The sequence below is a fragment of the Gobius niger genome (assembly GCF_951799975.1).
Source record: "Gobius niger genome assembly, chromosome: 22".
NCBI lineage: Eukaryota > Metazoa > Chordata > Actinopteri > Gobiiformes > Gobiidae > Gobius > Gobius niger.
Window position 1 is genome coordinate 5689009 of NC_136873.1, and position 25515 is coordinate 5714523.

Sequence of the window (25515 nt, forward strand, 5' to 3'; positions counted from 1 at the left end):
GCGTCGTTGGCCTTTTCCTCGGAGAACACGACTAAATGCCACTGGCCTGACGTGACTTCATATTTTCATGTTGCTGCAGGAGGCTGGAGAACTAAATCTGAGCAGCGCGTTCACTTTTGAATCCCCATTTTCAGCAGCAAGTGAGGACGACAGTGCTGGCATTGTTGGACAAATATTTACGATGTGGGTACTTAAGGTTTCCAAAATGTAGCCTCTGTTTTTTACTGTAAAAGGTGTCATGTCCTGCTTTTATCGACCCAGTGTTAATTTTGACAACATATTATATTATAGTTTTAGTTTTAGTCTAAAATTATTTTTTTCAATTTTAATCTAGTTTTAGTCGACGAAAATTGCATGTCAATTTAGTCGACTAAATTTAAGACTAATTTAGTCGACTTTGTATTAATAATATTCATTATAATCATATTTAATCAAGGTCCTCGACTTCCTCACTACAAAAAGCAATTGGCTTAAATGACTTGAATTGAGGAAATGTTTCTTGTTTTGAGCCGTTTTCACTAATTTAGACACTTTTCCCGATCGGACCAAGTTTGCTTTGCTTGTTTGAGGACATTTCAGACCAGTTCTAGGGTAAATCTCGCTTGAAATAAGAAAGTAAAATTGCCAATGAGATAAGACCAATTTTCTTACCCCATTGGCAAAGAAAATGACTTGAAATAAGGACGAAATGTATCGAAACGAGTCAGAAACATCTCAGAACAAGTGAAATAATCCAGGACAAACGCCCAAGAACTTCTTAACCAGTCAAAACAGCTAAAATTTGGATTATTATGCTCAAATTGAGGTGTTTATACTGATCTAGTTAAATACTTTTTGCAGTGCTGGAGCTGCTTCCACATGAATAAAGCTCAAACCTGTTCATTTGGCAGTGAATTTAAATGATCTGAGGCTCTTTCAGACTTTCAATAGATGTTTGGATGATTTTAGTCTCTCCTTTTCATTTTTATTTAGTCTTATTTTAGTCGACTACACTGCTAAACGTATTTAACTAGATCAGTATAAACATCTCAAATTGAGCATAATAATCCAAATTTTTGTTGTTTTGACTCGTTAAGAAGTTGTTGGGCATTTGTCCTGGATTATTTCACTTGTTCTGAGATGTTTCTGACTCGTTTCGATACATTTCGTCCTTATTTCAGGTCATTTTCTTCTGGAAATCCCCCATTTATCTGGTGCAAGTCCACTGGGCTCACCACAAGGCTGTGTCCTGTCCCCGCTTTTATTTATCTTGAAACTGTGGGGTAAGAAAGTTGGTCTTATCTCATTGGCAATTTGACTTTCTCATTTCAAAGCGAGATTTACCCTAGAACTGGTCTGAAATGTCCTCAAACAAGCAAAGTGAACTTGGTCCGATCAGGAAAAGTGTCGAAATGAGTGAAAACCGCTCAAAACAAGATACATTTCTTCAATTCTAGTCATTTAAGCCAATGCTTGATATTTACTTTTTTGTAGTGTAAAATATCTGGACATTTTAGTCATAGTTTTAGTCTCATGAGAAACTTTTAATTTAGTTTTAGTCCAATTTTAGTCGACAAAAACATCACTTTGACTAAAATTAAGACTAAATATTTTAGCCGGCGAAATTAACACTGTATCGACCTGTGGATAAAGCACCAGAGAGAATGTTGGAACTTTTAGCCTTGATTTTGGACCGGTTCATAGCAAGACAAGAGACGTGTCTTGCAGGTACTAATCTCAAACACGTGTTTATGTAGAGGTCGACCGATATGGGTTTTCCAAACGCCGATCTGCACGGCCGATATATTTGGCTAATTTTGTATAATCCTGTCTGTGTATGATGCTTCTTAACTGTGAAATGTGTCAGTGTTCAACCGTGACAGCAGGGGGCGCTGTATTAGAGGCAGAGGGCATTCATGTTTAGGAGGTTCTTCAAATCTCAATCTCTTACGGTGCGGAAATTATAAGCAAAAGTCTGGAACATAACACATATAAAATACGATCCAAGGTGTACGAACTTGTGACCAATGTTCATTCCAAAAAATGTTTAGGTCTTCTGTGGCCTACGAAGTTTTAAAGCTCTGCTGACATGAAACATCCAGATATATCAGCCGTTTTTTGGAATGAAATATTCAAATATCAGCCCGATGCATCAGTCGGCCTCTATGTTCATCAATATCTTACGTTTTGTTGGTAAGAAAATGCAATATTGATCTGAAAAAGCTCAAACATCAACTAGTTTCACATCCAGATTTTCCCACAATCTCCCTGTGGTGATAAGTAGCAACTTTAAAGCAGTACTAAGTAACGTGTTTACCTTAATAAATCCTTTCCGTAGTCCCAAGTGTTAAAGGGATGATCGGAGGGTCTTTCATCTCCCCCTGGTGTCTCTGGCCCGAAAACAATGTTTGCAACTTGGCTGCCACCGGGCCGGAGCCACCAATACACACTAATGGAATCACGAAGAAGAAGCTAACAGGCTAGCGGGCAAAGCTAACTGCGGGCTAGCGTCACTTTAAACAGTATTTACACCAAGTTTGAGTGAAAAAAAACATTTCCGTTGTATAATTGGATGCACAATATCCCTCTCTCTTAGCTCTCTTGAAAATTATTGTCCAATGTAGTATGTCAGGGGGTAAACGAAGAACAAGGGCGAATCCACAAAAAACTGCCCAACTGGAAGATCTCTCATCCTCAGAAACCAAAGCGGCTAACGAGCTAGCCAAAGACGACGAAAACATGGGAGCCATTCAAGCTAACGTCATTGCGGAGCTAAAAAAAAGTCAGAGATGACGCCGAAAACGAGTTGATTGACAAGATAGATACAGACGGCATCTTGTCATAGAAGGGGGCGTGGCTTGGCCGAGGGGGAAAATAGAATCTTTAGAGAAACACAATTTTCCACTCTTTTTTGCCATTTTCTGGCAATTTATTTATTTATCACATAAATAAAGTCAAGTGTAAATCGGGCCCATATGGATATTTTCTCACAGCAGATTGTTCAGTAGAAGTGAAAAAACAGCAGTTGTAGCAAGCGCTAGCTAACCGTTAGCATTAGCCCGATGCTAACATGTAGCATCAAGTTAGCATTCTCCGTTATTCATGTATTTATGGGCTGTTGAACCACTTTGCTCCTCCCCATGTCTTTGTTTCTTTATTTAGTAGAAACTATATTCATAATTCAGCATTTGTTACAGTAGTTTTTGAATAATTAATTAGACAAAGTTTAGATTTTTTTCAAAATTGTTTTCCCCCTTAACTGTTTTCAAAAATGACCATATATGGGCGATTCCAGAGATGCCGTCTGTATCTATATGGATATTTTCTCACAGCAGATTGTTCAGTAGAAGTGAAAAAACAGCAGTTGTAGCAAGCGCTAGCTAACCATTAGCATTAGCCCGATGCTAACATGTAGCATCAAGTTAGCATTCTCCGTTATTCATGTATTTATGGGCTGTTGAACCACTTTGCTCCTCCCCATGTCTTTGTATCTTTATTTAGTAGAAACTATATTCATATTTCAGCGTTTGTTACAGTAGTTTTTGAATAATTAGACAAAGTTTTGATTTTTTTCAAAATTGTTTTCCCCCTTAACTGTTTTAAAAAATGACCATATATGGGCGATTCCAGAGACGCCGTCTGTATCCATTACGGCATTAAATACTCTCCAAGACAATTAATAAGTTAAAAAAATCGCAACTTTCTACGACACCTGCAGTTGCGCTTATGGCCTCTAGGGGCAAGAGTTACTTAGTACTGCTTTTGCTGTTTCTCCATACTGAGATTGTTCTTACCTGAGCTTAGACGAGTTGATGCGTACCTGTCGGGTCTTTGTGCGTGCGCTCAGTCACGCAAAAAGACAAAAGATGTTGCTAGAACTTACTTACTCATACTCTAAGCAGAACTGGAAGAAACATACCATTTTTATTCATTTCTATCACTTTTGGCACATAATTGTCTGTCTTTTGGCTTATTTTGTTTACATTACAATTGTTTGTGTTGCCATTTTTTGTAGTGTTTAGTATTTATTGTTTAGTCTTGAGCAGATTCGTTGCAATTCCAAGTTTGTGGACACGACGAATTTAGGAGTGAAAGAACCAGGTCTGAAGTGTGTCCTCCTGAGAACCAGCAGAGGGCGCTGATCCCCGGTTAGTTTGAGGAAGTCTTTGTGTCGTTTCAGATAAGACACTGCAGGTGAATAGAAGAAATCAATAAAACTATATACTGTATATGTTGCTGTTATTTTGAAGGACAAAATCAGTTTGTTTGAAAAAGCTTGGGTTAAATGTATGGGTTTGTCTCAGAGGGGAATTTGGATGTCTTATTTTGTCTTCTAATAAACTATCTTCAATAAAACGCTATTAAAGGGAGGTGTTGCTCCAGTGTGAGAAATATCCATGTTGACAAAATGGCCTTTACAATTCTCATCTGAATCTGTGGAAAAATGTCAGCAGACGACGGTGATGACAGTGTTTCCTCTTAAACCTCGCCTTTTTTTGCGTGACAAAAAGATGTGTAAACTTTCAAGAATTTTGTTTCAGATCTGGAGTGAAATTGAGACAATAAAGGACTGAAAACAAAGTCCATGTGTCCATTTTTTTAATTTATTTTTTCAAATATGTTGTCCTCTAAAGTCAATCACAGTATCAGTATCAACATCCTCTTTCATTTTTTCACTGCAAACCTGCCAAGACCCGGCCGTCCTCCGAAACTTACTGACCGAACAAGGACAGCACTGACCAGAGCTGTTACCAAGAAGCCCATTATGACCTTGGACAAGGCCGTGGGAACCCAGGGTGCTGAGGGCGCTGCAGCCCCCCACAAACTATCCACCCCCCTGGTGGATAGTTTGTGAACTGCAGGCAATATTAACCCCTTAACTCCCACCTGAACCGAGCGCATTTTCTCCAGCTTTACCCCCAGTCCAAAAGCTTCTGGAAAAAACGTGTGAAAACAGCGACAAAACTGAGACGAAAACAAGGATGAAAATGTGACAAAAAAGTGAGAAAACATTGACGAAAAAGTGACAAAAAATGTACAAAAAATTGACAAAAATTTGACGAAAAATGGACGAAAAATTGAGAAAAATTTGACAAAAAATGGACGAAAAAGTGATAAGAATTTTACAAAAAAAATGAGAATAATTTGATGAAAAAGTGACAAAAAAGTCTCGAAAATTTGACAAAAATGAGATGAATGAGGTGTTGCACTGGCCTACAGGATTTGGGTAAAGAAAATACTCTCGGTTCAGGCGGGAGTTAAGAGGTTAATAAATAGGATTTATGCACAGAAAAAGTATTTTGGGGGTAAATTTTGTCCCTCAGAGCCCCCTAACTAAAATATCTTCCCACGGCTCTGACTTTGGATGAACTGCAGAGAGCTACAGCTCAGGTGGGGGAAACTGTCCACAGAACAAATATTAGTCGTACACAGCACGAATCTGTCCTTTATGGCAGAGTGGCATGTTCAAAAGAAAACCGTAAGAAGCCCTGTTCGCTGTTTGCCAGAATGTTTTTAAATGGCCAGATTTGTGCTGTGTTAATAATGGAGTTTTTGCTGTTAACATGAAATTTGATAAACCTTTGTGACTTTTTTTGCTGTTTGAGATAAAACCACAACATAAGTTTTAAGAAGTCGCGATGCCAGATGTGTTCACATTACAACACGAAATTGAACAAGCTGTTGATTTTGCTCTATGAGGTGTGAAATGACCCAAACATAAATAGAATATAGAAGCTAGTGTTATAATGCTAATGTTGTGCTATGCTATATAAGCTAATGTTAAAATAAAGTCATCATAAAAGCGTCTTAGACACAAAAGACCAAAATTCCCACCATTTATGCCCCATGTGACAACCAACCCCTCAGTCTGTGTGACGACTAGCTTTAAAACGGCACTAATCAAAGGTAACATTTGAGATCATGGCGCTCACAAAAGCTTGGTTTGGGAAAAGGCATAAAAGTGATCCTACGATTTTTGGACCATTCTTTTTTAAAGGAACAGACCACCGTTTTTACATACTGAGATATGTTCTTACCTGAGCTTTGACGAGTTCTTTAGGACCTATCTGATCTTCACCCGTGCCTTCAGTCACGTAAACACAGCGCAGACGGCGAGAAGCTACCAAGCTCTTCCACGTTTTCCCTATTTAAATATGGTTACGTGAAGTGTTCCACTACAAAGTATAATTACACACAATTAAACAATGTGGATTTTCTAAGCGGATAAAAGGGGGGACTATGTTGTAAGGCATAATAATACCAGGAGTAAATTGGCATCCGCCCAGTAAAGATTACTTATAATATTAATATTAATTATTTTTTTCTCACATTTATGCCAGTGATCTACAGCAAAAGCTTCAAATGTATATCTGTAAATATACATTTTTTCCCTATTCACCTGCAGCGTCTCGCCTTAAATCTTTTCCAGACGACCAATGATTTATTAAGGAAAATCATGACAGGGGTGTCCAAATATTTCATACCACTGTATCAGCACCAGCGCCCTCTAGTGTGGCAATGTGACAGTTTACCCCGTGTGACAATTACCCTCGGTCTCCCCTACACAAAAAACCCCATCTAAACCAGGCTTGAACTATCGGATGAAATGTTTACAATCCAAGACTTTGAAGACTCTCGAGTTCCCGTGATATTTATTGTTGGACATGTTGATTATTTACAGCCGTGACATGAACACCACACAGATTTTACAGTATTTACATTTTACACATTACGATTCAAACAAACTCTCGGACCCCTGCGGATCCGGGCCGTTGCGGGACAGGGCCCAGAGCCCCGGCCTTTGGGGAGTAACTGTACAGTACAGGACGTAGAGTACCAGGGTGAGAGACGGGGACTAAACCCGGTCTGATAAATAATACTAATATACGCTCCAAAACGCTTTATAAAGTGACTTGTTTGTATTTACAGTAAAACATCCGAGGTACGAGTTGTCTTATACTGTACTTACTTTGCTAAAAAATACTGTTTTATATTTCTGTGGAGTAATAAATCTCTAAATATTCAGTGCCTTTTTTTGCGTGACATTCAAAAACATCATTCTTTTAGCAGCTTCTTTTTTTTCGTTTGTTTTTGCGACGTTTACAACAACAACAAAAGAACTCACGGAGAAATGATAAAATACATCGACATAAACGGCGAAAAGAAATGAAAGACGTGAGCGGATGACTTTGTACAACAACAAAAGTCCGCGCTTTTACTTTGACACCGACAGGAAGTTCCTCTTTCACTTTCTTAACAGAATCAGAAGAAATTGCTCAGAAGTTAAAATGCTAAAAAAGAAAAGTTGTCGATTTCAAGTCTATGTAGAATTTTCCTTTAGACTGTCATAGATACGGACGGCGTCTCGTCATAGAAGGGGGCGTGGCCTCGCCAAGGGGGAAAATAGAATCTTTAGGGGAACACAATTTTCCTTCTTTTTAGCCATTTTCTGGTGGAATATGAACTTATTTATCACATATAAAGAAAGTTAAGTCTAAATCAGGCCCATGTGGATGTTTATTCACGACAGATTGTTCAGTAGAAGTGGAAAAAACGGCAGTTGTAGCTAGCGCTAGCTAACCGTTAGCATTAGTCCGATGCTAACATGTAGCATCATGTTAGCATTCTCCGTTTTCTGGTGGAATATGAACTTATTTATCACATACAAATAAAGTCAAGTCTAAATCAGGCCCATATGGATGTTTTCTCACAGCAGATTGTTCAGTAGAAGTGAAAAAACAGCAGTTGTAGCTAGCGCTAGCTAACCGTTAGCATTAGCCCGATGCTAACATGTAGCATCATGTTAGCATTCTCCGTTTTTTTAATGTATTTATCGGCTGTTGAACCACTTTGCGCCTCTCCATGTCTTTGTATCTTTATTCAAAAACTACTTTAACAAATGCTGAATTATTTTTTGTTGTGTATTCCATTTTTCCATTGCTTTGTTGTGTTTTCGTCTCTTTTTTGTCATGTTTTTGTTGCTTTCCTGGCACATTTTTGCTCCGTTTCCCTCCTCGTTTTCGTCGCCATTTTGATTCTTTTCTTTTAAGCTTATAGATTTAGGTAAAGCTCGGTTAAGGCCAAGCTTAAGAGGAGAAAATGGAAAGGCCAGACCGCTGGCCCAAGAGCCAGTGGCCCTTCTGTGCTCCTCCAGAATGGACACATGGCCAGTCCGACCCTGGGGAGGAGCAAAGTGATTCAACAGCCCATAAATGCAAAAATAACGGACAATGCTAACCTGACGCTACATGTTAGCATCGGGCTAATGCTAACGTTAGCTAGCGCTAGCTACAACTGCCGTTTTTTCACTTCTACTGAACAATCTGCTGTGAGAAAACATCCATATGGACCCGATTTACACTTGACTTTATTTGTATGTGATAAATAAGTTGATATTCCACCAGAAAATGACTAAAAAGAGTGGAAAAATTGTTGTGTTTCTCTAAAGCCACGCCCCCTTCTATGACGAGATGCCGTCTGTATCTATAGCGCAGATGTTCGGAGCTGCTTTATGGTTAACATCCCTGTACTATAGCAGAGCAGATCTGGACATGATTGAATAACAGTAGACTGAACGAGCCCTCCTCAAATGACCCTGATATCTATGTTGTCGGGGGCTCCCGTCATCTACAAAATGGCCGACTTTTGGGCCTAACTTTGTAAGGCATAGAGACTGTTTTGTGTCGGAAACTAGGGATTTCGAGTTTTCTAATACATCACATCAGCAGTGGAGACTCCTCTAATATAACTGTGGGGTGCTTGATTCATTATTGCACATGTTCCAAGTAAAAGATAAACAAAAAATGAAAAGAATAGATGATAATAATGCTCATAAGGTGGGCCTATGGTAAAACATGAAACCTAACACAAATAAGGAATGCCATTTGGGTCATTTCAGAAAAAAGGTTTTGTCCACTAAATTGAATTATATGGACAAACAAAAGGTCCCAGGTATCAGCAGCCGAGCCCTAGGTTTTAACGCCGCTGTGCTCCTTCATTTACCCGCCGCCTTCACTCTCTCACAGGGAAAGGGCGTCTGAGGATCTATCATTCAAAAAAACGTGGGGAAAAAATGTTGGCTTTTTTACTAAGAAGCTAAAACGAGCACATTTTACCTGGAAAACATCACAAAGTGCTCAAAAAACGGGCTTAATATGCTCTCTCTTTTACCCAATTTCCCAATAAAATGTCAATATGCTCGTAGCCCAGTCATATTTAAGTGAAAGTACTGAAGTATTTGCTGTAGAAAAAATGTATAAAGTACAAATCCGTTCCAATAAGTGTCGTGAAAAATAACATTGCGGCTTCAAAAACACACGGCCTGTACGGCAACACGACGGGGACAAACCTTCTTCCCTTAAGTCGGTCGATGGCATTGACGGCGCATCTGCACAGCGCCACCTACTGCTCTGGAGGGCGCATTTTAAGGCTTTTAAAATGACATACATGAGCAAATTTACTTCTCACTTTTTGAGACTTTTTAGAAATGTAATGTGGAGTAGAAAGTGTTATCTTTCAAATACAGTGGAGTAGAAGTAAAGTAACGCGACTTAAGTAGTGTAAAGTACTCAAGTAAACCTCCTTTGTCGCTGACCACCTCTGAACGCAATATTGGGGGAAGTATATATAAGTATCGGGTCAAAAACAATCATAATCGTCCTGTCCATTTCGTACGTTGGGAAAAGACGTTTCTTTTCTGCCTCCTGTCAGTCAAACCAAAGTCCCGCCCAATTTGGCTCTAACCGCGTTTCTCGGTCCAATCCCCCGGGCCGGAGTCCCCGCCCGCTCGGCCGATAGGCGCCGGCGTTCAAACGGGTCGGATCAGACGACACTGTCCTGCAGCAGTGGCTCGGAGTCCTCCTGGTTGGCTGCGGGGGCCGGCGCCTCCTCCTCGCTCCCCGGCAGCGGCGTGTTGATGTGGACGCCGGCCAGCGAGGAGAGCGAGTGCTTGCTGTCGGGGCGGGGCTTGTGGGCGAGCGTCAGGTCGCCGTCCGCCGGGTGCGACTTCTCGGGGATGAACCAGGCCACGAGGAAGGCCACGACGACCAGACCCGCCCCCAGCAGGAACGGAGGACCAGGCACGAGAGTCCGCTGTGGGAGAGGGACGAGGGTTAGATCAGGGGCCTCATTTATAAAGGTCCACACAGATCTACTTTGTTCAGCAACAGTCTTAGGTTGCATCTAGCAAGTTGTAAAAATAGCTCCTTCCTCCTGTTCCTTAACCTTTGAGGCCAACAAGAGTCCACTGTGGGAAAGGGACGAGGGTTAGATCAGGGGCCTCATTTATAAAAGTCTACCCAGATCTATTTTGTTCAGCAACAGTCTTAGGTTGCATCTAGCAAGTGGCAAAATGGCTCCTTCCTCCTTTTCCTTAACCTTTGAGGCCAACAAGAGTCCGCTGTGGGAGAGGGAAAAGGGTTAGATCAGGGGCCTCATTTATAAAAGTCTACACAGATCTATTTTGTTCAGCAACAGTCTTAGGTTGCATCTAGCAAGTGGCAAAATGGCTCCTTCCTCCTTTTCCTTAACCTTTGAGGCCAACGTCAGGCACAAGAGTCCGCCCTGGGAGAGGGAAGAGGGTTAGATCAGGGGCCTCATTTATAAAAGTCTACACAGATTTAGTTTGTTCAGCAACAATCTTAGGTTGCATCTAGAACGTGGCAAAATAGCTCCTTCCTCCTGTTCCTTAGCCTTTGAGGCCAACAAGAGTCCGCTGTGGGAGAGGGACGAGGGTTAGATCAGGGGCCTCATTTATATAAAGTCTACACAGATTTATTTTGTTCAGCAACAGTCTTAGGTTGCATCTAGAATAGCTCCTTCCTCCTGTTCCTTAACCTTTGAGACCAACGTCAGGCACAAGAGTCCACTGTGGGAGAGGGACGAGGGTTAGATCAGGGGCCTCATTTATAAAAGTCTACACACTACAAAAAGTAAATATCAAGCATCGGCTTAAATGACTTGAATTGAGGAAATGTATCTCGTTTTGAGCGGTTTTCACTCATTTAGACACTTTTCCTGATCGGACCGAGTTTACTTTGCTTGTTTGAGGACATTTCAGACCAGTTCTAGGGTAAATCTCGCTTGAAATAAGAAAGTAAAATTGCCAATGAGATAAGACCCATTTTCTTTCCCCATTGGCAAAGAAAATGACCTGAAATAAGGACGAAATGTATCAAAACGAGTCAGAAACATCTCAGAACAAGTGAAATAATCCAGGACAAATGCCCAAGAACTTCTTAACTAGTCAAAACAACTAAAATTTGGATTATTCTGCTCAAATTGAGATGTTTATACTGATCTAGTTCAATACTTTTTGCAGTGAACAGACTCATAACTGATTTGATGAGGCCTTGGAAGTTGTAAAGCTCTTTCCAACGCAAAAGAGAAGTCTCGGTTCCGGAGATTTCAGCTTTTATCAACACTAGACCAGCCGGTATTGAAAAACACCCAAATATCGGCCTCTAATCTCCACTTCTCCGTGTCTCCTGCGGGTGTCGCTGTTCCCCCCTGACTCTCGTCTGACACCAGCTGGGGTAGAGTCGAACTCGGGTCTTACCTTGGCGGGACTTTGCTGGGGAATGATGCTGTACTGCTCCTGCATCGGGTCCATAGAGTCGAGCTCCACGTTGAACATGTAGAAGACGAATCCGTACAGGGCCGGACCCAGGCCGTTGCAGAGCCCCCGGATCCCGGTGATCATCCCCTGCACCACGCCTGCGACCGGAGACACGGGACAGGGTCAGGGAAAGAGCCGTGGGAAGATGTTTCAGTTAGGGGGCGCTCAGGGACAAAATTTACCACCGAAATACTTTTTCTGTGCATAAATCCTATTTATTAACCTCTTAACTCGCGCCTGAACCGAGAGCATTTTCTCCAGTGCAGCTTTACCCAAATCCTGTAGGCCAGTGTAACGCCTCATTTGAAAGACCTACACAACTAAATGGATCTTTTTCCTCATGTCAGATTTTTTTTCATCACTTTTTTTGTCGGGCAGTCTCATTTTTGTCAAATTTTCGTGACTTTTTTTGTCACTTTTTCGTCAAATTATTCGCCTTTTTTTTGGTCAAATTCTTATCAATTTTTTGTCCATTTTTTCTCCATTTTTCGTCACATTTTTCTCACTTTTTTGTCATTTTTTTGTCATTTTTGGGAAATTTTTGGGAATTTTTTGTAAATTTTTTCCTCATTTTTTTGTCACATTTTTCTCACTTTTTTGTAACATTTTTGCCATTTTTGGTAAATTTTTTGTCACTTTTTCGTCAAATTATTCGCATCTTTTTGTCAAATTCTTATCACTTTTTTGTCAATTTTTTCTCTATTTTTCGTCACATTTTTCTCACTTTTTTGCAATTTTTTTGTCAATTTTTGTCATTTTTGGGGATTTTTTGTAAATTTTTTGTCACTTTTTCGTCAATTTTTTCCTCATTTTTTCCTCATTTTTTCCTCATTTTTTGTCAAATTTTTCTCACTTTTTTTGTCATTTTTTGTAAATTTTTTGTAAATTTTTTTCACTTTTTCGTCAAATTATCCACATCTTTTTGTCAAATTCTTATCCATTTTTCGTCCATTTTTTCTCCATTTTTCGTCAGTTTTTGTCATTTTTGGGAAATTGTTGTAAATTTTTTCCTCATTTTTTTTGTCACATTTTTCTCACTTTTTGGTCAATTTTAGTAAATTTTTTGTCACTTTTTCGTCCATTTTTTTTTAATTTTTCGTCACATTTTTCTCACTTTTTTGTCAATTTTTTGTCCATTTTTGTTATTTTTTTATACATTTTTTGTCACTTTTTCGTCCATTTTTTCCTCAATTTTTCGTCAAATTTTTCTCACTTTTTTGTAAATCATTTTTTGTATATTTTTTGTCACTTTTTCGTCAAATTATTCGCATTTTTTTGTCAAATTCTTACCACTTTTATGTCAATGTTTTCTCACTTTTTTGTCCATTTTTTGTCAATTTTTGTCATTTTTTGTCACTTTTTCGTCCATTTTTTCCTCAATTTTTCGTCAAATTTTTCTCACTTTTTTGTCAATTTTTGGTCATTTTTTAGTACATTTTTCGTCAATGTTTTCTAACTTTTTTTTTCACATTTCCATCCTTGTTTTCGTCTCACTTTTGTCGCTATTTTCACACCTTTTTCCCAGAAGCTTTTGGACTGGGGGTAAAGCTGGAGAAAATGTGCTCGGTTCAGGTGGGAGTTAAGGGGTTAACATCGCCTGCGGTTCACAAACTATCCACCAGGGGGTGCTGCGGCGCCCTCAGCACCCTGGGTTCCCACGGCCATTATTAAACTGAATATAGTTTTGTTTGTGTGAAAGTTGATGAAGAGGAGGCACCTTGCTGATCGGCGTGTGCGGACTGAGACACCAGAGCGGAGACGGCGGGAAACGTGATGGACGACATCGCGGCCACTGCCCCGGCCGCCCACATCATCCTGAAACAGCCCAGAGGAGAAGGTCAGGAGGAGGAGAGGAGAAGGTCAGAAGGAGGAGAGGAGAGGGTTAGAAGAAGAAGAGGAGAAGGTATGAAGGAGAAGAGGAGAAGGTCAGAAGGAGGAGAGGAGAGGGTTTGAAGGAGAAGAGGAGAAGGTATGAAGGAGAAGAGGAGAAGGTCAGAAGGAGGAGAGGAGAGGGTTAGAAGAAGAAGAGGAGAAGGTATGAAGGAGAAGAGGAGAAGGTCAGAGGGAGGAGAGGGTCAGGAGGAGCAGAGGGTAGACACTGGAGTGACGGGTGCAGAGGGTTCTCGTACCAGGGCTCGGAGCCGAGGCCATACCAGACCAACTGCAGGATCTGGAATCCCAGACCCAAAAGAACCGTGTTTTTGTTCCCCACAGTCCTCATCAGCAGAGTCAGGAACAGGGTCTGAGAAGGAGAAAGAACCAGGGTCTCAACCAGGACTAAACCAGGACTAAACCAGGACTAAACCAGGACTAAACCAGGACTAAACCAGGACTAAACCACAGCCTGAAGATCAGAGCTTCTACCTGAGCGATGATGGAGAGGATGCCCACGACTCCAATGAAGACGGCAAGAGTGGTGGAGGAGAAGTTTATCACCTGAAACAGACAGAGGAATATACAACAAACAATGATGAGTAAAAGTACATAAAAGTACTATAGAGAGTAAGCTGTAAGAATGGCTTCAGCATGAGGTTCCTGTGGTGCAGATGTAAAGGCTCACCTGTCTCAGATACAGGAAGAAGCTGGAGTATTGTCCCGCCTCGGGCAGATAGGACAGGAACACGGTGATGCAGATCAGGAGCACAGTGGGGTCCTGGCCCACCCTCCTCAGAGACTGTAAAACACAAGAGGCAAGTACAGGGATATTCATTAATATAAAAAAAAAACTGTGCTGAATATTTTCTGTTTTCTGAACAGTCATAAAAGTACATATTATTTGAAGAATGCCTCGATTAAGGAGAGGTCTCTGTTTCACACCTGCCCCCTGCTGGCCAGCCCTCACACCTGCGCAAGCAAACTGAGCAGCGCGGCCTGATGACATCATCACACAGCGCCGTTTGTTTTTATGTCAGGCAAAAGCATGAGCCGTGGCTCAATAGATACAGACGGCATCTCGTCATCGAAGGGGGCGTGGCTTCGCCGAGGGGGAAAATAGAATCTTTAGAGAAACACAATTTTCCCTCTTTTTTGCCATTTTCTGGTGGAATATCAACTTATTTATCACATAAATAAAGTCAAGTGTAAATCGGGCCCATATGGATATTTTGTCGCAACAGATTGTTCAGTAGAAGTGAAAAAACGGCAGTTGTAGCAAGCGCTAACTAACCGTTAGCATTAGCCCCATGCTAACATGTAGCATCAAGTTAGCATTCTCCGTTACTCATGTATTTATGGGCTGTTGAACCACTTTGCTCCTCCCCATGTCTTTGTATCATTATTTAGTAGAAACTATATCAATAATTCAGCATTTGTTAAAGTAGTTTTTGAATAATTAGAGAAAATGTACATTTTTTCCAAATTGTTTTCCCCCTTAACTGTTTTCAAAAATGACCATATATGGGCGATTCCAGAGATGCCGTCTGTATCTATGCGAAGGGAAAATAATCCCAGCGCCATGAAATAATGCAAGTCTGCAATATAGAAAACGCAATCTCAATGGCCGCCGCCTTGGCGCCGCCATGTTTATTTCCCATACCGACTTTGAAGCTAAGCAGGGAAGTGCCTGGTTAGGACTGGGATGGGAGACCGTTTGGGAACACCAGGAAGCCTGGCGACAGTACTGAGTGTGTGCGTGGTTGGTGTTGGGGCTGATGTGCGCAGACTGGTTGCCTGTCCATGAATAATGCACCAAATTGTTAGGCGACTTTGAGCGTCTGGAAAAGCGCTATAATGCATTATTACTCTTATTATTATTATTACATCCGCGGCCGGCCCCCACGTGACGGTCCCACCGGCCGCGGGCATTGGCCACGGGTCCATATGGACCGCGGTGCTGCTGGCCGAGGACAACCCGCCGTCACAACAACGCGAGTGCACGAGATCTGACTGCCGTGCGCGTGCCGTGCATCCAAACAGGGCGATGTGTGTGTGTGCGTGTGTGTATGTATGTATGTGTGTGCGTGTGCGTGCGTGCCCAAAACCTGCTCAAACACGAGCCTCTAATCACACGCGCTGCTCCGACTGATTTATCCTCCATGTGAGTAAAAGCGAAAATGAAACTACCGCTTAACGAGCGCATGGCCTGCACTGCATAGTTTTTTTCTTTTTTTTTTTTTGCTGCTGAACCATTTGTTTTCTATTTTGCTTTCACGTATTGTGAGCCCAGAGGTACATTTTATTCTAAAGCAGCTTTGAAAGCATTGCCAATTTGATTGTAAGGTTATAAATACTGTCTAACAACGATCATTAGGCTATTTCAGTTCAAAACCTACTCATTATTTTTTTTATTGTGCACTACTGTGATGCACCAAACCACGGGTCCTGCACCGTGACCCAAACCGTTAGAGCTGAACCCCTAATATTTATCCATAATTATTCCACTGTCTCTTGAATCCTGTTCCCCGAGTTTAGCAAAAATATTGTCGTTGTAGTTTATAAGAAAGGAGCACGGGTGCATCAAACACTCCAATTGCAGTTTGTTTGAAATTTTTTTTAGCCTTCATTCTTTTACACATTTGTAGTGGCCTTAGTTTTTGGAATGGGTTGGGAACCACTGATCTACAGCTGAACTGTGTGACCGGTTGGACATTTCTTTGTAATCACTCATAATCTCAGAATATCAAATGTGGAGACTAGCTGAGGCCCGGCCGAAGGCCGGGTCTCAGCTAGTAATAATAATAATTTAAAAAAAAATCCCGATTATGCTAATTTTGTAATTGTTTCGTGTAATAATCGAAATTATAATCGAATTTCGATTAATTGCACAGCCTTAATAACTAATATGCATGCTAGTTTAAGTAGCCTGCCAGAGACACGATGTGTATTTAAGCATTTGTGTTGTGTTTGGATAAAAGACCAAAAACCTATATTGACTCGTGACCATCGCTGCACTACTTTTTCTTCTCTGGACATTCTGACATCACTTCAAAATGGTGTGACCGCGACATAGTGCGTAACACAGTGTGGAGAATACGTACGGCGAACGGGTCGGCCTGCTCCCAGCTGATGGCCCCTCCCCAGGTGTTGAGCCTCATCTTGTCGGGCAGGGACTCGGGCACGGCGAGGAGGATGAAGAGGATGTCCGCCAGAGCGATGAGCGTGGCCAGCAGCACCACCAGGTTATCCCCGTACCAGGCCGAGAGGTAGGCCCCCATGGCGGGACTGGTCACCAGGCTGGCCGCAAAGGTCGCCGAAACCTGCCACGGAGAACGGTGATTGCAGTTATGAGGCGACACCACATCACAAAATTTGATATTCGATAACAGTGTTGGATATTATGAAAATTATGTTGCGACACTAAAACATTTCGACTCAGTATGTTCACATTTCAACATTCTGGAGAGCTGATAGATACAGAATCCACCATATATGGTCATGTTCAAAGCAGCAAAAGGAAAGACAAAGAGGCTAAGCTAAGAATTCCATTGTGGTAACTACGGTCAAGACACTAAAAATAGTAACACAGAGTGAAATAGTGCTCAAGACAGAGCGAGTCAAAACAAGACTTAAAAATGCATATAACTGAAAGTATTTTATCTACACTCTTACCTCTTTAGCCGGCTGCATATATGGTTTGACCCCAAAAAAATTGCTACAAAAGGTTTTTCAATGGTTTTCTGTAATATCAGGTGTGCTTATTAACATACTAAAAGTCTACCAAAATCTGACCACTGGAAAGGTCTCATTTTCAAGATGGCGTCCAAGAGGGTGGCGAGATCCTTAAAATGCCCATTACTCCTTTATTATTATAAGCCCTTTTGGTGTCTAACCCCATGTTTTGGGTGTCTAGGAATCCAATGGGCTTGTTCAAATTGTAGTCACATGATCACATAATTATGATATACAAATCGTGGACAAAGACTCTATATATTAACATTAGCGAGTTGTCATGGCAACGGCGCACATTATCAACGCAACCTTTGCTTCCCAGAGGCTTAGAGGGGCATGGATGGGCTCATTTTAAAGCCCCAACCCTCTTCTTCCCAACGCAATAAAAGGTACGTCATTTACTCACGGAGATATTCACTAAAGTCTGCGAGGTGAGCGACCACGTCGGCCCTGACATGGTAGATCTGGAAGGTTAAAACCCTTCCAGGTCCACCATGTCAGGGCCGACGTGGCCTCTCTGTTATCTTAGCATTTTATCAGTTAGCATATTTAAATTATAGTGAAAGGATTACAATTACAAAGTGATTACAAATCTTAATTATTTTTGAAGAAATACCTTTGATTTGCACCAGATTTACAAATAGTCATTGTCACACTGTTCCTCCCATAAAGGTGGATTATGTGGATTGGCACAATTTTCCACTTGACGTGGTCCACAAGCAGGTGTGCATGGTCGTCCACATCCTCTGCAACTACACCGTGGTGTTCGGCAGGCAGTTGTGCATAAATATCTCATTCTTCTGGAACTCTATAACTCCGTGGAGTCTTTGTCCACGATTTGTATATCATGATTATGTGATCATGTGACTACAATTTGAACAAGCCCATTGGATTCCTAGACACCCAAAACATGGGGTTAGAACCAAAATGACTTGTCTAGGATGAATAATAAAGGAGTAATGGGCATTTTGAGGATCGCGCCACCCTCTTGGACGCCATCTTGAAAATGAGACCTTTCCAGTGGTCAGATTTTGGTAGACTTTTAGTATGTTAATAAACACACCTGATACTACAGAAAACCATCAAAAGGCCTTTTGTAGCAATTTTTTGGGGTTAGGTGTTTTTTTTTCATATATGCAGCCGCCTACTTACTGTAATTGATTAATTCTATGTTGATGTTTTTATCGATTGTATTTGTTTTTCTTATATTTTATGCTGCTTTAACTGTGAAGCACTTTGAATTGCCTTGTGTATGAATTGCGCTCTACAAATAAACTTGCCTTGCCTTACGGTGACGGTCAAAATGCTGAATTTTGGACTTGGTCTATTTTGTCACGGCAGAAAGTTCAGAGTCTTCTTACTCAGCGCATACTGTATGACGGGGCACTAGGGGCGGCCATTGCTGTAGCACCTCCATATAGCCGCTAGCTAATCTCGTACAAATGAGGGCCGGACTGTTCGCATTGGAGCTGCGCGAGCTACACGTCACACAAGGGGCGGAGTCTACAGTGAAGATCCCGCCCTTATGCCCTTTTTAGGAACATGCTTCGTCAGAGCTGGGGGGGAGGAGTCTGTAAATCCGCCATGACTTCCCCCCTCGAACGTAGTTATTATGGCAAACGGGGAGGAGTGAGGAGGAGGAGTCTATTATTTTTTACAGTCTACGGTCAGAAGTGACAGTACAGCGCCTCCTTCTGGTTAGGAGTGCGTATTGCAATGCTTTAAATAGGACAAAATATGCTCCCAATGTATACGTTTTACTTAGAAATGTAGAGTAGAAAGTTCAGATCCTCAAAAAATCTGCCTCTTTTTGCCTCTTGAACTTCCAGAATAAGGTGAATAGCACTTAAGTTTTGACCACGTGACCCCTCTTCTACATGTTTTCTTTTATAACCCTCACCAGTCCGTACGCGGTGCTCCGCTCCCGCTCGTCGGTCACGTCGGCGACGTACGCGAAGATCACGGAGAAGGTGACGGAGAAGGCACCGGACATCGAGATCATCGCAAAGTACCACCTGGAAAACGCACAGTACTGCAGTTTAACACCAAAACAAGTATCACTCCACCTAAAATACCGGCAGTGGAGAGATCATGCGCGTCAAAAAACCCAGTATGAGCGAAGATTTGAGAGATTTAGTGGCCAAAAAAAAATCGAATTTACACAATTATTAATGATCTAGATTGGTAACAAATCATCAGGGGAAAAATGCATTGGTCTGTGTCTAAAGGTAATATCTATAGGTAATATATAGGTAATACAGACCAATTGTGGCCAACTGTGATAATGAACATGACACTACTACTATATGACAGTGTGGGACCTCATTTGAAAGCCAAGACTTTCTAGTTTCTGAAACTATGTGTAAGATCAGTGTGAGTGAAAGCAAGGACGTGGGAACCCAGGGTGCTGAGGGCGCTGCAGCACCCCCCCTCCCGGTGGGTAGTTTGTGAACTGCAGGCGATATCAACCCCTTAACTTCCACCTGAACCGAGCACATTTTCTCCAGCTTTAGCCCCAGTCCAAAAGCTTCTGGGGAAAAGGTGTGGGAATAGCGACAAAACTGAGACGAAGACAAGGATGGAAATGGGGAAAAAGTGAGAAAACATTGATGAAAAAGTGACAAAAAATTGATAAAAAATGGACAAAACTTTGACGAAAAATTGAGGGAAAAAATGACGAAAAAGTGATAAGAATTTGACACAAAAAAATGCGAATAATTTGGCAAAAAATGTTACAAAAATGTGACAAAAAATTGACAAAACAATTGACAAAAAAGGACCAAAAAAATGACGAAAAACTTGCCAAAAAATAATGAAAAAATAGCAAAAAAATGGCAAAAAAAAATGATGAAAAAGTGGCAAAAATGTCACAAAAATGTACAAAACAATTGACAAAAAATGATGAAAAAATAATGAAAAAGTGGCAAAAAATGGACATAAAAATGATGAAAAACTTACAAAAAAAATGACGAAAAAATAGCAAAAAAGTGGCAAAAAAAAATGATGAAAAAGTGGCAAAAATGTCACAAAAATGTACAAAACAATTGACAAAAAATGATGAAAAAATAATGAAAAAGTGGCAAAAAATGGACATAAAAATGATGAAAAACTTACAAAAAAAATGACGAAAAAATAGCAAAAAAGTGGCAAAAAAAAATGATGAAAAAGTGGCAAAAATGTCACAAAAATGTACAAAACAATTGACAAAAAAATGATCAAAAAATGACAAAAAATGCAAAAAAAAATTACAAAAATGGACAAAAATTTGACGAAAAAGTGACAAAAAAGTCACGAAAATGTACAAAACAATTGACAAAAAAGGACCAAAAAAATGACGAAAAAATAGCAAAAAAGTGGCAAAAAAAGCGGCAAAAATGTCACAAAAATTTCCAAAACAATTGATAAAAAAAGGACAAAAAACATGGCAGAAAGTGACAGAAAAATGACGAAAAAATGACAAAAAAAGTGGCAAAAAATTGACCAAAAAATGATGAAAAAATGATGAAAAAATAATGAAAAAAAGTGGCAAAAAATGTACAAAAAAGTTACAAAAAAGGACAAAAAAAATGATGAAAAAATAATTTAAAAAAGTGGCAAAAAATGTACGAAAAAGTTACAAAAATGAGTTGAAACCCCCCCCAAAAAATGATGGGGAAAAAAAATCTGATGACGTGAGGAAAAAGATCCATTCATAGTTCTCATAGATCTAAAGCGCAAACAACTCAGATCAGTCCAAAATATTAGAACGGATTGGTTTGTTTTGTGCCTTTCATTTAAGCCAATGCTTGATATTTACTGTTTGTAGTGCAGTAGTAGTAGTAGCAGTAGTAGTAGTAGTAGTAGTAGTAGTAGTAGTAGTAGTAGTAGTAGTAGTAGTAGTAGTAGTAGTAGTAGTAGTAGTAGTACTGTACCAGGGGCTGAGTCTCATCAGCGGGATGGGGGCGCAGGTGAAGAACACAGTGACCAGCAGGAACGTCCGTCTGCCCCACACGTCCGACAGGGCACCAATCAGAGGAGCCGACATGAAGGACAGCAGCCCCTGCAGAGAGCAAGACCGGTCAGCCCCCCTCCTGATCCCCTCGTCTGTCCCCCCCCCCCCCCCCCCCCCCCAGGTCCTTACCTTGACCCCTTGGATGAGACCGTTCATGAGGAAGGTGTGCTGAGGGAACGTCTCGTGGAGAACCTGTGGAAGCAGAACGGAACGCTCAAAACGGGACAGAACTGTTTTTGTTTTTCTTCCATGTAATTCTTCAGACTCACACGACTAAAGCAGAAAAACTGACTTTTACTTAACACAGACTGAACGACACAGTCCACTATATAGCCACTGATTCTGTTGGCGATTCGTACAAACTCCGGGAATAAAGTATTTCTGCGATAAAGACCAAACTCAGAGGCAGTGGAATATTTATGGATTAATACGAGTCAGATACGTTATATTTCACATGGATTTTACGTGAATGGCTTGGATTATTCGAGAGGAAGCTGAAGCTAAGCTGAAGCTAAGCAGCTAACGTTAGCATCTTGTCACCGTTTGAAGTCGTTTATTACTGACAAATACAAACACGCGACTGAAACAGATGATTTACTTCAGTCGTGTTGTTTCGTTCAAAGACCTGTCTCTGTCAGGCTGCAAAAAGTACCCTCCAAAAAACAAGGAAAAAAATCTTGAAATAAGTCATTTTGTCTTGTTTTAAGGAAAAAATTCTGCCAATGGGGTTAGCATTTTTTTCTTGCAAAGAATTCTTTTTCCTAGAATATTTTTCTCATTAAATTTAAGCAAATAAATTTCTAGATTTAAGCAAAATGTCCTCAGAAAATGGAATAATTTAAGGAAAACATTCTTATTTAGTGAAAAATTGTGGATATTTTACTCAAATGTTGCTTGATTTAAGTAAAATGTTCTAAATTTCACACATTTGTGAGCAAAATGTTGTTAATAAATACTAATATTTAAGGAAAGTATTGCCGCGCCCGGAGACCCGTCTCCATGAGCCAGGCTGATGGTCAGAATCACCTGCTGGAGGATTCACCTATTGTACATGTTTTTAGTGGCAGACACGGGGAGAACATGCTCCACACAGAAAGGCCTCGTCCTGGTGGGAATCGAACCCAGGACCTTCGAGCTGTGAAGCTGAGGCTCTAACCGCTGTGCCACCGAGCCGCCCACGTTAAAGAATGGAATGTATTTTCTCTCTGTGAGAATCAGTTCTTACATTAAGAGTTGTTGATCTTAGTTTTTCTTATTTTATCTTAATGTAAGAAAAAATATTCTTTGTCTAAAGCTGAAGAAGATTCAAAAAGTTTTTCTTTCTTGTTGCAAGAAAAATTATCATGTTTTTTAGCAAATTTATCTGAACAAGAAATGGCTAGATTTTATTTCCTAAAATAAGATTATTTTTTCTCAAGAAAACTTTGCAGGTAAAACATTATTACTTTTTAGGGAAAAAATAATAACTTATTTCTTAAAGTAAGACATTTTTTACTTGCTTAGAATCCACTTTTTGCAGTGTTCTCCGACTCCCGCAATGCATTGTGGTCTATATTGACCCGTTTAGTGACCATCGATGCTCACTACTTTTCCAGATGCATTGTGGGAAATTTCGAGTTCCCCACTTTCTTCTCTCTAGACATTCGGACACCCCGACAAAATGGCGTGATCACTATAGAGTCACTATAGATACAGACGGCATCTCTGGAATCGCCCATATATGGTCATTTTTGAAAACAGTTAAGGGGGAAAACAATTTTGAAAAAATCTAAACTTTCTCTAATTATTCAAAATCTACTGTAACAAATGCTGAAATATGAACAGAGTTTCAACTAAATAATGATACAAAGACATGGGGAGGAGCAAAGTGGTTCAACAGCCCATAAATACATGAATAATGGAGAATGCTAACATAATGCTACATGTTAGCATCGGGCTAATGCTAACGGTTAGCTAGCGCTTGCTACAACTGCCGTTTTTTCACTTCTACTGAACAATCTGCTGTGAGAAAATATACATGTGGACCTGATTTACACTTGACTTTATTTGCATGTGATATAAGTTGATATTCCACCAGAAAATGTCTAAAAAGAGTGGAAAATTGTTTTTCCCAAAAGATTCTATTTTCCCCCTCGGCGAAGCCACGCCCCCTTCTATGACGAGATGCCGTCTGTATCTATATAGGACATTCGGACACAGCCCATGTCACAGACACAACACTGGTGCTCTGATGTAATCGTTTAAGAAACACTTGTGGAGACGCCGCAGTAACGGGGCCACGTAAACGGCATTTTCAGATCCCCAAAACGCCAGAATAGATACAATATCATTGCTTGTAGTGCTGAGCTTGACTTGGTGTGGACAGGGCCTCAGGCAGTTCAAATAAAGCCAAGAGCCTGTGGACAAATACCACATTTTGATGGCGTGGCGTGCATGAAATGATTCAGTGGCGCCAAGGCAAAACAACACAGGAAAGAAGCAGCTAAAACACAAGCTTTGAACAGCGGCGGTTTTTGATTGTCCGACAGTCAAGCGAGGGAGAGAAACAATGTATCACAGCATTTTTGCTTAGTGGTTTCGTCCAGCAGAAACACTGACATTGGAGTAGCAGTATCGCAGTGGTGGTACTCACCGTCAGCATGGGCGTGGTGAGGAGGCCCCAGGCGAAGAACTCCAGGAAGATGACGACGATGGCGTGGTACACACTGGGACGTCCCATTCCGGGTAACTGGCACAGAAAACACAGACAAAAGTGTTTATAACCATGACTGTGTGCCTTGTGCTGTACCCTCGAGCAAGACATCACCAGCCTCGCCTGTGTGAAGGTAAACGCTCTCAATTTGCTCAAAGCGCTTTTGTCAAAACACCTCTGACCGGTTTAGTTGTTGCCCAATATGTGCTTTCAGTTTGGCTTCTTAAAAAAGTTGATCTAAAAGTGGGCCAGTCGTCTGAACGGCTCTTTTAAACCCCTTAACTCCCACCTGAACCGAGCACATTTTCTCCAGTTTGGCTTTACCCCAGTCCAAAAGCTTCTGGGAAAAAGGTGTGAAAATAGCGACAAAACTGAGACGAAAACAATGATGGAAATGTGGCAAAAAAGTGACGAAAAATGACAAAATATTGACAAAAAATGACCCAAAAAAAATGACAAAAATGTGACAAAATGCTACAAAAAAATGTCAAAAATGTGATAAAAAATGACAAAAATTTGATAAAAAACTGACGAAAAAATGACAAAAATTTGATAAAAATTTGACAAAAAAATTAAAAAAAAATTTTTTTAAAAATGACAAAAATGTGATAAAAAATTGACCAAAAAATGACAAAAATGTGATTAAAAAATGACAAAAATTTGACAAAACGTGACAAAAAATGACAAAAAATTGATTAAAAACTGACGAAAAAACTGACGAAAAAATGACAAAAAATGACAAAAATTAGACAAAAAATGCAGAAAAAATGTGATAAAAAAATTGACCAAAAAATGACAAAAATTAGACAAAATGTGACAAAAAATAACAAAAAATTGACAAAAAATGACAAAAAGGTGATGAAAACAATGGACGAAAAAATGACAAAAATGTTTTTATTTATTTGATCTGAACATCCTGCCGCTTAGGGAAAGGATAGAAGGAAAGCGGACACAGAGGATTAACGACCGAAACAGCTCAGACATGCACAGAAATACATATAGGCCTATATAGCTTTATTCATATATATACTCTTTATTCTAAACTATGACAAAAAAATGACAAAAGAATGACAAAAATGTGATAAATAAAATTGACAAAAAAAGGACAAAAAAATGACAAAAAAATGACAACAAATGACAAAAAATTGATTAAAAAACTGATGGAAAAAAATGACAAAAAATGACAAAAATGAGACAAAATCTAACAACAAATGACAAAAAATTGATAAAGAACTGACGGAAAAATATGACAAAAAATGACCAAAAAAATTTCAAAAATGTGATAAAAATTTGACAAAAAAATGACAAAAAAGTTACAAAAATGAGTTGAACACCCAGCAAAAAAATGATGGAAACAAATCTGATGACGTGAGGAAAAAGTTCCTCTCGGTTCAGGCGGGAGTTAAGAGGTTAAATGAAAGGATCCCAAACATTTGGTTGGTTGGACTCTTTATTCTAAACTATGGTTTAATCAGAAACCACTTCTCAGTTGCTCATATTGGAAAAGACTTTATCCATCAGGCTTAAATCAAGTATAAAACAATAAACCAGGTCCAAACAAAGACCTAAACCAGGCTTGTTTTCATTCATCCATTCAGATCAGACCTGCGCGCGCTCAACCCATGATAA

General features: G+C 40.2%; 1 protein-coding gene across 1 annotated transcript; it reads right to left on the reverse strand.

Moving 5' to 3' along the window:
* Positions 1-9536: 9536 nt before the first annotated feature.
* On the reverse strand, positions 9537-23962 carry mfsd14ba (major facilitator superfamily domain containing 14Ba). The gene is made up of 11 exons (XM_079581276.1): positions 23827-23962; positions 21324-21386; positions 21115-21242; positions 19104-19218; positions 16573-16791; positions 14157-14270; positions 13961-14032; positions 13726-13838; positions 13314-13411; positions 11537-11694; positions 9537-10071 (listed from the first exon to the last, which is right to left on the reverse strand). Exons 1-11 carry the CDS (start codon positions 23911-23913, stop codon positions 9802-9804), a joined length of 1437 nt encoding a protein of 478 aa, XP_079437402.1. The 5' UTR covers positions 23914-23962; the 3' UTR covers positions 9537-9801.
* Positions 23963-25515: the final 1553 nt, after the last annotated feature.

Coding starts and splice junctions, on each gene's coding strand:
- mfsd14ba (XM_079581276.1), bottom strand. CDS start 23,913: ATGGGACGTCCCAGTGTGTACCACGCCATCGTCGTCATCTTCCTGGAG. Junction 13,412..13,725: donor GGCCTCGGCTCCGAGCCCTG/GTACGAGAACCC, acceptor GGGCTGTTTCAG/GATGATGTGGGCGGCCGGGG. Junction 10,072..11,536: donor CCCAGCAAAGTCCCGCCAAG/GTAAGACCCGAG, acceptor CCTCTCCCACAG/CGGACTCTCGTGCCTGGTCC.